The sequence below is a fragment of the Neomonachus schauinslandi genome, chromosome 13, assembly GCF_002201575.2.
Source record: "Neomonachus schauinslandi chromosome 13, ASM220157v2, whole genome shotgun sequence".
Taxonomy (NCBI): Eukaryota; Metazoa; Chordata; class Mammalia; order Carnivora; family Phocidae; genus Neomonachus; species Neomonachus schauinslandi.
Window position 1 is genome coordinate 24,288,628 of NC_058415.1, and position 12,447 is coordinate 24,301,074.

The 12,447-nt window shown below is 48.0% G+C and overlaps 1 protein-coding gene across 1 annotated transcript in view; it reads right to left on the reverse strand.

Annotated features, from left to right (window-relative positions):
* The window catches only part of FRMD3 (FERM domain containing 3), a 311,407-nt gene that overhangs the window by 64,466 nt on the left and 234,494 nt on the right, over positions 1–12,447 (reverse strand). The window contains exons 11-12 of the mRNA XM_021677924.1: positions 6,506–6,580; positions 6,126–6,194 (exon numbers count right to left, since the gene is read on the reverse strand). Of these exons, the coding sequence (XP_021533599.1) occupies positions 6,126–6,194; positions 6,506–6,580 (144 nt within the window). The remainder of the gene's footprint in view (positions 1–6,125; positions 6,195–6,505; positions 6,581–12,447) is intronic.

A 12,447-nucleotide genomic window follows, 5' to 3' on the forward strand; every position in this document is an offset into this window, starting at 1 on the left:
AAGGGCAGCAGATGGCAAGGAAAATGTACAAGCATCTCATCGAGACTATTGGCTGATAGCGAGAAGCCCGTCTACACTCCCTGCTGCAGGGAGACCAGCTGTCTGCCCTGAAAGACATGGAGGTGAGGCACCTCTAGTGGGTGTTTCAGCACCCTTCCCCTCATGTTTCCTGTCAAAACCCAAACCAACCCACCCTTCAAAGATGGTGTCAAATGTCTCCTAACCCTTTGATGCCCCCTTGGATGACCCCTATGACACATTTTCATTCATTCTCTCTCTCTCCCCTCACACTACGCTCCCTTCTTTCACACCTCATGGCATTTGACACCTCTGTCTCTCTGTCTTTACTGGTGTACTAATCAGCCCCACCTTGACAAGCACTTTAAGGGCAGAGACTGATCTACCCATTCTGGTGTGCCTTACAGCACCTCCCTGGGTAAGGGCTGCTCACATTTGAAATTGAAGTAAATGGAATGCAATCCTGGCTTGACATAAGTTGCCATTTCAGATTGACATGGGTGTTCCCCAGGTTGGTTACAGAGTTGTCTTATAGCCTGGGCATTTCTGTTTGGCATGGGACAGCATATTTATTTGCAGCTGATACATATGCATTGGATGGTCTGCCTTGTTCCAGTGAACCATGGTCCTTGCATGAAGTAACTCACTCTCTAGAACTATGATTTTCAGACTTTTTTGACAGAGACCCACATTAAGAAATGCATTTTATGTCATTTCTCTGTACACACATGGGGAGGCACAAAAGTAAAGCAAATGTTTCATGCAACAAGAGTAACTCTTGTTATGTGTGATTCACTTTCTTTTTCCCCATTCTATTTCATTTTGTTTCAAGTGCTGGTCTATTTTCATTTCATGACTCATTAATGTGCTACAACCACAGTTGGAAAAGTATGAATCCCATGGAGGAGACTGATGGCCAAGGGTCCTCTGGGAACTCTAAGGAGGGGCACCCGACCCTGCTGTGGGGGGAAGGGAGAGCGAGGAAGGACCTCTCAGGGGAGGTGATGCCTGTGGTACGTCCTGGCAAGCATGGTGGAGTTGACAAGGAAAGAAATGGAGACAGCGTTTCCTTGCAGATGGAAGGAAGGAAGGAAGGGAGGGAGCGAGGGAGGGAAGGGAGAGTCTTCATTTTTTGAGTTTTCATGGGATTTCCTCTGTCCCTGCGGCCTTCATGACCGTGATTCTAGCTCTGCAAAGCACATGTCGCCATGTCTGTGTGGACCATGGAGCCTTCTGACCTCAGAAAAGCCCATTTTCCACTGTTGTACCAACTGAATCTCTCTGCCCCACCTCTAGCCACCCATGCCCCCTGACTGGCAGCAGTTCTGTCCCCCAAAAATGACTGCATATCATCAAGGAGGGCCTGTAATGAGCCTTTATGGAGGATCTTTTGCTCCACAGCAGCCCCCCCTCCCAACACTCCTCACCTGGAGTTATAAAGCATCCTACCACCTGCCCACTTTCACCGCCAACACTACAACGTCTGGCCAATTGGCCAGTGCTGGGACAGGCTGAGCTCACCAAGCGTGACCTCACAGGTGTGAGCCTGCTGGGCACTGGCTGGTCAGGAGGATGCTGACTCAGCGCCCATGCCCACAGGCTCCTGCTGCCACACTGTAGCAGAGGCCTATGGCTAGGGTCAAGGGGGCTTAGGGTCTGCTTAGAGTTAGGCCAGATGAACCACACAGTCGATTACAACTCTGAAACTCTCCAGTTCTATGATTAAGAGGGGAACACTGCCTTCCGATAAGTACAAGACTCAGATAAACCCAAGGGTGGATACAGCTAGAGTTTCCCTGGAGCACAAAGAATCCGGGGCTTGAGAGCTTGGTGCTGGGTACTGGGACAGCCAGAGGGTAAGATTAATCAAAACTAGAATCAAAATGCATGTCTCCCACCCTCTCTGTACCAACCCCTGTAGGCTACAGGTTACCTTTTCATACCTCTCTGTTTGCAACCTTTTTAAAGGTGCCAGCTGATCCCAGCTTTATTTAAAGCAAGAGCCCATCAGCACAGTTACACTACTAATAAATATGCCAGAATTTGATGGCTCCTTTTTTAGTTTACGGGTTTATATACTTGACCGTGTTTGTTTTTCTCAGTGTACCTGTGAGACAAGCAAGAAAAATAGCATATTCACAGATGAGGACACTGAGACTCAGTGAAGTTACAGAACTTGACTAAAGATACTTAAGAGAAGCAGACTCAGATCATATGATTCTCAACGAGTGCTCCTGCTCTGCTCTCCACTGCCTTCCTGCACTTTCTGCATGATTTATCCTATAGTGTCCCAGCGGGGACTCTGTTCACTACTGCTAATGTCCTGCTCTCTGGCTATATGAGGGTCCACTGTGTCAGGTGGTCTTCTAGAAGACATGCCAACATCCCAGTCAGCTCCCACCCTGCCCTTCCACCTGAGCTCCTGATGTAACAGCTTCTCTGGCTGGAGTCTCCCCAAGCCAGGCAAGGGTCTGTGCCATGTTTCCCATTCTCAGAATCCACCCGTCAATGGATTCTGCAAAATGCCTGACCTGTTTTGTACTCAGCACAGAGCAGTTTTCCAATGAAACAGTCACTGGGAATTCTACTGAGGTAAAAAGGTTTTCTTTGGAAACTGCAAGGACATTCTAAGATTGGCTTCAAAAACTGATGGCATAATATAGAGCAACTAACACAAGGCTCATGGAATTCTGCACCAGTCCTTGCAGTGAAGCAAGTGCTGTTGGCCTGTCATCAAAACTCCATCTGAAGAAGCTTTAATGAGGACAGATCTGTTAAATTCTAGCTTCCCATTTTTGGATGAGAGACAGGAAGAATATCATCACCTCACATTTGCATGGCACTTTCTAATTTTTAAAGCACTTTATTTTTATGCCCATAACAAAGTCTAGAAGTTGGGCAAAGTAATATTCTGAATCTCATTTTAAAGATGAGTAAACTGATGATCAGAGAAGTTAAGAGACTTACCCAAGACCACACAGCTTGTAAGCAACACAACCAAGACTAGACCACACACAGCTTGTAAGCAACACAACCAAGTTCATGGCCCCTCAATTGGTGCTCGTTTTAGGACCAAATGCTGCCTCTGGGTGTCCCCCGGTAGTGGCTGCTGAGCCCAGGTGGCTCACACAGCCAGCCTTAGGCTCACCGAGCTGCAGCCTTTTGCTTCGCTGGGCCCCTGGCATGGGTAGGTGATTCCCAGGCCAGGAGGGATTTGCTTGGGGATCTTGTCATCAGTAAAGATCAGTGAGCTATCATGAGAGTTAGCTTTTTCTCTTTTTGAAAAAAAAGAAAAATCCCAAGACAGTGTCCTCAATCTGTCTGTGTTGTCTCTTTCTAAACACATACACCTCAGCAAAAGTAGAAGTCCATGAACTTGCCATTCTTTGAAGAGTACACTCTCAAGTGTGAGGAAAGACAACTAACTGAAGCCTTAGAGTGCTCATCTCTAAACACAGCCAGAGGGAGAGTTCATTACTATATTCTCACTTTTAACAGCTACATCAAAGAAGCCAAAATAATTCAAAAATAATTGCTTAAGAGAAAAATGTCCTACCATGCAACTGCCCACTGGAAAGAAATGAGAATTTGCGACTGCAAGGGGTACGTCTCCATGGCTCTGGAAGCACTCTTGCCTCCTGGGAGGTCAAGGTCCCCAGGGCAGCACCTTGGACAGATCTCAGGTCTCAGAGAATTGCAGGCCTGCTGCCGTCACCCCACACCCCTGGTTCATAGGTTCATTCAACAACTATGTACTGACCTCTACTATGTGCCAAGTGCTGGGTTAGGTGTTGAGTGATACGCAGATGACCAAACAGACACAAGCCTTTTCCTCCCACAGCTTGCTTTGCATCATTACTTTAAACAAATTCTTCCTTATATTGTCAGAGATTTGAGAGATACTGCCAAAAAGCTGAGGACCAGAGAGGTGTCCTGAGCATGTGGACTCAATAGGCTTTCATATACACATAAAAAGGGTCAGTGGAAGGGGAAGAAATAGCATGTGAACCAGTGTCTCAAGGGTCTATAGGTCCTTGTGTGCAGTTACATCCCTGAGGGATTTTAGAAGGTTCCAGAAAAAGGAAACTATAAATGGACTGATGCCTCATTTCCCATCCCCTCTGGTGGTTCGGTCCATTCGGGAAAAGATTCTCACTATGGCCACTCTGCTCCCCTCACTCCCACAGCCTGGCTACTCAAAGTGTGGTCCATGAACCCGCCACATGGCCACCACCTAGGAGCTCATTAGAAATGCCAGATTCATGAATCGGAATCTGATTTTAACAAGATCCGTAGGTGATCCCTGTCCAAGTTAAAGTTTGAGAAGCCCTGATCTAGGAATCCTTGATTCCCATAAATTAAGCAAACCTCAATTGAAAAAAGAAATGCTTTTTCCAATTATTCCTGATCTCACTAACCATCTATATAGGATAACTATGGGATTCTTGGAAAGTCTTATGTATTGGGAATATGAGTCTCTGAAAGCATTTTGTTAAAAACAGTTTCCTTCTTTGTCTTTGTGCTGTCAAGAGAACTCCCCAGCATCAAGTATTTCTTTCTTTTTTTTTTTTTTTTTTTAAGATCAAACACTCACACTTCATGTTAGAAGACTAAAACCCAAGCAGATCCCTTGGCGTGGTTCTGCCTCCCCGCTTCTAAAAGAATGCCAGAGGGTTTCTGGATGGCAAAGGCTACAAAGAAAAGAATACAGGCTTAGGTCTGCCACAAGAAAAAAAAAATTATGACTTTAGATAAATCTTTTAACTTCTCCGAGACCCACGTTCCCTTGTCTATAAAATAGAAGCATCAAATTAGGTGATCCTTAAGGTCATTTCTGGCCCAGAGTCTAGGAAAGGTCAAATGATACATTTTATCATTTCCTCTTTTCATTTCTGCCACACCAAGTAACCACAATTTGTGGTAGAAGAGGGACTGTAAAGACTATTTTAAAAATAAGTAAATACAAATAAAAGACTAGTGTTATCAAGAGGTAGGTTAGAAGACTTTCACGGTTCTGCCACAGTGCTCCAGCTTCCCTAGCCCTACAGCTTTCTCCTGCTTCGAGAAGCAGGAAAGACCACGTCTGCCGACGTGCACGTGACAGCTTCTCACTGGGTCACCAAACCAGGAAAGAATTGTTCTCTGTACACATCTGCATGGGATCCTGTGCCAACTATAGTCTTGCTCCCCTGTGTGGGAGAGAAGTGCTGTCTGGATGCTGGGCCAGGCTGGCTCAGCCACTCTTTCAAGAGACCCAACAACCCAGGGAATAAGGTAAGAGGCACCCAGCTCACGGAGTCATGCTGGAAACAGAGGAGACTGGGCAAATATGAGCATAGGGGAGATTCCTCCAAGTCCACAGAAGGGGAAGGAACAGGTGCCAACCAGTGTGTGAGAACCTCCTAAAAAAACATAACTTAGGATGACCTTGCCTTCAAAAAGGAGAACGTCATGATAATGTTCAGCTTTAGATAGTTAGCATGTTTGACGTTTAGGGTGTGCAATGATCTGTGTGTCTCATGGTGATAGAAAGTCCAACGTGACCAAGAGAATATTTCATTCTCAGAACGGCATATGCTGCCACATTATGAAGATGCGTACTCTCGAACCACTAATGACTAAGTTCCTCATTCCTCTGAGTGACCTTTGGGAGTGAGGAGCCCCGAGAGAGACGAGCACCGCCTGCCTTCCTCGTGTGAAACAGTCTAAGAGAAATCGGGCCAATGGGTACCAGCTACATCTGATGAACAGAGAGCAGTTCTAAGAAGGCAGGATGACAGACTCGGCCAAGAGATGACACCGCCGGGCCTCACACACATTGTGCATGTGACACTCCGGGCCCAATCAAGCCAATGACTCCCCACAGAGCAAGCAACTCAAAATGCAGTTGGGCCGCACTCACGCCACGGCCCTGTCAAGTCTGTCCTTGGGAAGCTTCCAGAACAGCAAAAGCGCCGTGCCTGGAGACAGATGTGCCCACGCTGACAGAAGGACAGGCATGTAGTGCCCTTACACCCTCTCCTGTTACAGAGAATGTGGCAGAGCAAGCCTGAAAACCTTCTGTCCATGCCTGAAACCTCCCAGAGCCCCACAGACCACCCCCTTACCTGTGCACTTCCGGAGGCTCCCTCTGGATTTTGGAGCTGGCCTCTACCACCTCTTTGGCAACTTTACCGCTGCAAAAGAGAAACACAACATCTGAGCACACACACTCACAACAGAGGGGGAGGGGTGTGCTCGTGTATTGTTTTTTTTAACTTCACAATGGTCTGATCCACTCTAGAAATCCACACCTTCTCTTCCTCCATCCGAGAAGTTACTATGGAATCTGAGGGGGGCCCATGAGGGTCAGACATGAGCGGACTGGAAAGGGAGGACCAAAACAGGCGTACAAGCCAAAGCACACTGATTTATAAGCAGGATATTCAAAAAGTAAATGAGTGCCCCCACCCTAACCCACCATCAAAATGGAACCACAGGTACCCACCTATATCGAAATCTACTTCCTTTAAAAAATATCTTGCTGCTTGACACGGTCTTGATCTGACTGGATTTCGCATACCTTGAAGAAGCAGCAAAACAGGTGGTAGTTAGATTGTCAAGTCCGAGTGAGACATGCTATAAAGCGTGAGGACTGGATATTTTTGACTATAAGAAATATATTCTATTGGAGGATTGCATGCGTGCACACACACCTGAAGAAGTTTCACCAAAAAATAGTTACTTTCGCTATGTGTATTACATCCTGCTATCTCTTTTCTTTCTTTCTTTTTTTTAAAGTGGGCTCCATGCACAGCGTGGGGCTTAAACTCAAGACCTTGAGCTCGAGAGTCACGTGCTCTACCAACTGAGCCAGCCAGGCGCCCCTTTCTGTTCTTTCTAAATGCTGGTGACGGCCCACACATTTCGTTTCAGAATGCATTACTGGATCACGACCTGCAGGCAACAGTGATGATCAAAAGGATTCCTTCCCAATTTCCACTTGAAAGATACAGAGAAGACGGGGACACTTTCACACCTGTGCCTGAAACAACACTGCAGAAGACAGCTTCCCGGTGACACAGGTCACTCACCGGGTCACAAAGAAGCCACCTACTGTGTACTGCCCGAAAGAGACCACGGGGCTCATGTCACCAGGGACATGGTCACTGGCTTGAGTATTCTCCAGCGAGGTCACCATGACCCAGTGCCCTTTAAAGGAACCCGGGCTGGGAGCTGACTAAGACACACGCGGAACAAGAAGCCCAGCCAAACACTGATTCAGCAGCTCTAAGCGCACCTATAACCACGAACAAAACCACAGCACTCTGGAAAACAACGAAAATGTGGGCTCTGTGCAGGCCACACACAGGGCACTAAATTGCTGTGACAGCTGAGGATGTCTCTCGGCAATCACTTTAAGCCTCGTGCAACTAAACCCAGGTTCGAAAGAATGGCCTCCAAGAGTTCAGGACCATTTAAAATATTGAGAGTCCCAAAATCTTAATAGAAAAACCACACAGAACAATATGCTGTATAGAATTCTGAGCGAAAACGAGCATATAGCTAGGGCTCTGGGGTTAGAAGTTTCTGTGTGGGCAGCTATCCCCAACACCAGGCATCTCAGAAGCCTTGGTTCCTTTGTTCGAGCAATTGTTAACCAAATGCCGAGCCTGGTCCACACCCTCCCCCCCAACCCCACCCCCCCCACCCCCGCCCCAGGTTCAGGGAAGACACACTGCCTCTGCATTCATGGGGTGTAAGGTCTAGAAGGGAAATGGATATTAATCTAAAAACCAGACACATAAGTGAATAACTATAAATTGTGGTGGGGGCCATGAAGGAAAAGATGCAATGAGAGTATGGGAGGGGGAGACCAATCCAGCCTGGGGGCCATGGGTCTGAGATCCCGGGAAAGGAAGGTGTTAACCGGGCAGCTGGTGGGCAGTGTTCTGGGTGGAAGGCTCAGCAGGCATAAAGCCTGGAGAGCTTGAGCACTGGAGGAACTAAAAAGATCTGATGTGCATTTCCCCATGTTATTATTGTAATTACAAGCCCACACACATACATTTTTCCCCCTAATTTAGCACGACCTGACCTTAAGCTGTCCTAGTTAAGGATTTTGGCCTTTGTCCTCAGAACCATGAAAAGCCAGAGGCACACTCTTTTGCAAAGAAGCCCCTTCTCCCTTTCCACTTCTGCAAATGGCCTGAGCCAACAGAGAAGGGCACTGGGGACAAATGAGGAGCAGGGAGAATGAGACAGGAGGGGAGGGGGTCCAGGCCTGGGGAGTGGAGGGATTCCATTTCAAGGCAGGGCCTGGAGAAGGTGGCGTGGGAGCCCTTAAGGACGGGTGGGAGCATATGAGATCCACGCTCGGGAGGCTCCTGCCCCCAGGGACAGGCAGTGCAGGCTGCTGGCCAGAGCTAGGCTACAGATCACATGCAGTCAAGAGGATAAAAATCCCCAGCAAGCTACGCCAACATGGGACAGGAGTCCCACGGTGCCCTCCTCCTCCAGCGAGGACACGCCTGCTCCCAGCATACCTGCCCTTGCCCCCTCCCCCCCACCCCACACACCCAGGGAGCTGTGAGCCTGACACGTTATCTACAGAAGCCTGAGAAAAGGGCAGTCTTCATCAACTCCCCACCTTTTGGCAGGGCTGTTGCTCCCAGGCCTCAGAGGTAGGAGGCAGAGAAACCTTTAAAGAAGCTTCTGTCTTTATGGACACCTGGGCGAGTGCCTTCGGCTTGGGTCATGGTCCCAGGGTCGTGGGATCGAGCCCCGCGTAGGGCTCCCTGCTCCATGGGGAGCCTGCTTCTCCCTCTCCCTCTGCCCCTGCCTGTACACGCATGTGAGCGCGCTCTCTCTCTGCCAAATAAATAAATAAAATCTTTAAAAAAAAAAAAAAAAAAGAAGCTTCTGTATTTAAAATGTTGATTATTACTGTTCTAGGTTCTAAAGATCCTTAGGGCAAAGTAGTCTGCTAAGAAGATAAAGAGCCTTAATTGCAGTTTTTAACCCATGAAAGTAATGTAACATTGTGCCAACTACACCTCAATAAAAACATTAATCAATGAAAAAGGAAAAAGAGCCTTAATTGGGGTTTTCAAATGCAACTCTGTGCCCAGGTTATAGAAGATACCAGAAACCCAAAGAGGTGTGGCAAGCACAGCTGGTGTAGGGAGCCTCTTGTGGGGAGAGGAGGCAGCTCTGCTTTCCACTGGTTGAGCCTCAGCTCTCCTCTCCAGGCCCCCAGAGGGGGCCACTGCCTCTTACACTGGAGCCGCCTCTTGGTGGGAGGCTCAGAGCCGCATTGCCGCCACCCAAACCCTCAGAAGACACATTTCGCAGAGAAAGTGAAGAGCCTGCCTGCTCAGGATGGGAGGAGTGGAAACAGCGTTGCCTTCTTTCTGGCAGCTGATTGCCCACGATGAACATTCGTGTCATGTCGTTCGCTCAGAGACACTCTCCCGAGCGCATGACCACCAGTTCCCCACCGTTCCAAATGTGCAGGTAGATGCCCCATCGTGTTTGGGCTGAGAGCTTTAGTGGACTTTTCACCGGGAAGTTTATTCAGAGAGCTTGAACAACCCTGGGAAATGGGAAGCACAAGAGGATGGCGGGAGATGGTGAGGGGAAAAGGAAGGTGGCCGGGTGATAAGACACACCTTCAGTTGTTCCCAAACCTGGCCATATGCCAGCAGCATCTGGAATAGGGGTTAAAACACCAGTGCCCAGGCTCCGTCACTAGAGATTTTCATCCAGCAGGTCTGCCGGGGATCCAGGAGTTGGTGTTTTTATCAAACACCCCAACGTCATTCCAAGGCAGCCCACTTGCCCCTGAGAACCTCTGAGTCCCCAAATTCTTCTAGAATGACCCAAGAGGTGGTGTTTTACCTGGAAGAGCAGAGGCCCAAGGCTCCTACCTGCTCTTGGTCCTGCAACCTTGGTCAAGTCATGTAGCTTTTCCCAGCGTTCCTTTCTCCATGAGTTTTTTAAGTGGGGGAGGGTATTACAATACTTAATTCATAGTGTTCTGAGGAGCGTTCAATGAGATCAAGTTATCTGAAAGCACCTGTTCATTATATAAGTTTCCCACCCTCCCTAATATCACTCTCAAAACCTCTCCACTGACTTCTCACTCTTGAGCCATCAAAGCCAGGCCTCTGGGTCATGGAGATTCTGGGGGAATGATTTCAGACCCTCTGACAGCCAGTGAGAGGACCTGTTTGCTCTAACTAGCTGACATGCTCCAGTGCTCAGTTCCCCAGGCTCTCACACCAACAATGAGCCTGGAGCAAACATCTGCCCAATGCTGGCAACGAATGCACCACCTAGCTGAACAGCAAACCTCTCCCCTCCAGCCTTCTTCCCCACCTGTCCTCTCCCCACTGCCACCTCCAACTCCCCATCAAAATCCCCGCATGGAAGCTACAGAAGACTCTTCTCGAATATCTGATGGGCCATGTACCATCCAAAGCATCTCAAACACATTAATTCATTTTATCCTCACAGCTCTCTCCTAGGAGGAAGCAATCCACCTTTTTACGTGAGGAAACTGAGGCACAGAGGGGTTAAGTCACTGAATCATGGTAACAGGATAGAACTGGGGCAACTGGGCTGCAAATCCAGGCCTATATTTTTAAAATAATGCGTTAGCTATGCAGCTTCTCAGACTTCAAAGAGCATCAGATTCACCCAGCACACGTTTCAAAACACAAGTTTCTGCTTCAGTAAGTCTGGGGTGGAACCCAAGAATCTTCATTTCCAGCAAGTTCCCAGGAGATGCTGATGCTGGTCAAAGTACCCTACTTTGAGAATCACTGGATTAAAGCATTTAACCTTAGCCTGTGTGTGAGCACCACCTGGGAAAGATTTATTTCTACCAATATCTAGCTCTGTCATCCCAGATTCTGATTTTTTTTAATGACAAAGTTATTGAGATATAATCCACATACCATAAAGTTCACCCTTTAGATTGCACACTTCAGTGGTCTTAATTTACAAAATTTTATTTAAAAATGAGAAAACATTTTCATCACCCGGGAAGAACCAACCTCCCATTATCCCCCTCATCTCCTCCACTCCTAATCCTAGACAAGCACAAATCTATTCTCTGTCTCTCTAGATTTCTCTATTCTCAACATTTCATACAAATAGAATCATACAATATGTGGTCTTTTATGTCTGGCTTCTTTCTACTTAGCATAATGTCCACAGCTTGTTATTTTTTGAAAAGCTCTCCCAGGTGGTTCTAATGTGCAGTCAGTGCTGAGAACCACTGGTTTGGAACCTTGGTACTCAAAGTGTGGACCATGGGCCTGCAGCACAGCCTCACCAGGGATCTTATTAGAAATATGGACTCTGGGGGGTGCCTGGGTGGCTCAGTCGGTTAAGCATCAGGCTCTTGATTTCAGCTCAGGTCATGATCCTGGGGTCGTGCGGTCGAACCCCACATCGCACCCAACAAGGAGTCTGCTTGAGATGCTCTCCCTCTCCCTCTACTCCAACCCCTGCTCGCATGCTCTCACTCTCTCAAATAAATCAATCTTAAAAAAAAAAAAAGGAAATATGGACTCTGATGCCCCATCCCAATCTCCTGAATCGCACTCCACATTCTTGCAGGATCTCCAGGTCATTCACGTGCTCACTGAGGTGTGCGAGGCTCTCATGTAGGGAGCTCTCAGGGTCCTTATCTACTGAATATAAAGCTGTTTCTCTGACAAAATGCATACCAGACTCTGGGTAAGACATTTCTTAGAGACTGCCTTTATGCCCTGCAAATAATTCCAAAGTCGGGGACAAAGAGCATCATTTGAGCCTCTATGGTGTCCCCAGTGCCCAGCACAGTGCATAGCATAAAGCAGGTGTGACAGACTCATTGAATGGAAACTCCCCAAGCCACTGAACTCTTCAGTGACTCCATGCGCTTCCAGGGAACCTGTACTCTGGGGGTGGCGGCACCTAGAAACCACATGGCATAAGGGAAACTCTGAAATGGTGACTGTCTGTGTCGGGGATCCCCTGGGGTTTGGAGCAGGAGGGAAAATCAGAGTTTCTGCACTGGGCTCCATTCCCAGGCAGCAGATCTCAGAACAAAGGCTTTCAAGATTTTATTTATTTATTTGAGACAGAGAGAATGAGAGACAGAGAGCATGAGAGGAGGAGGTTCAGAGGGAGAAGCAGACTCCCTGCCGAGCAGGGAGCCCGATGCGGGACTCGATCCCGGGACTCCAGGATCATGACCTGAGCCGAAGGCAGTCGCTTAACCAACTGAGCCACCCAGGCGCCCAGAACAAAGGCTTTCAAACTTGATCGTGGTCCTGGGCCAGTGGACGACCAACTGCACATTCATGTCTTAAAAGCACACTAGAGAATTCTTAGGCATCGGCCACCAGGCCTCCCTGTTCCCATGGCAGGTGAAGTAGAAAAAGGAGCAAACCACTC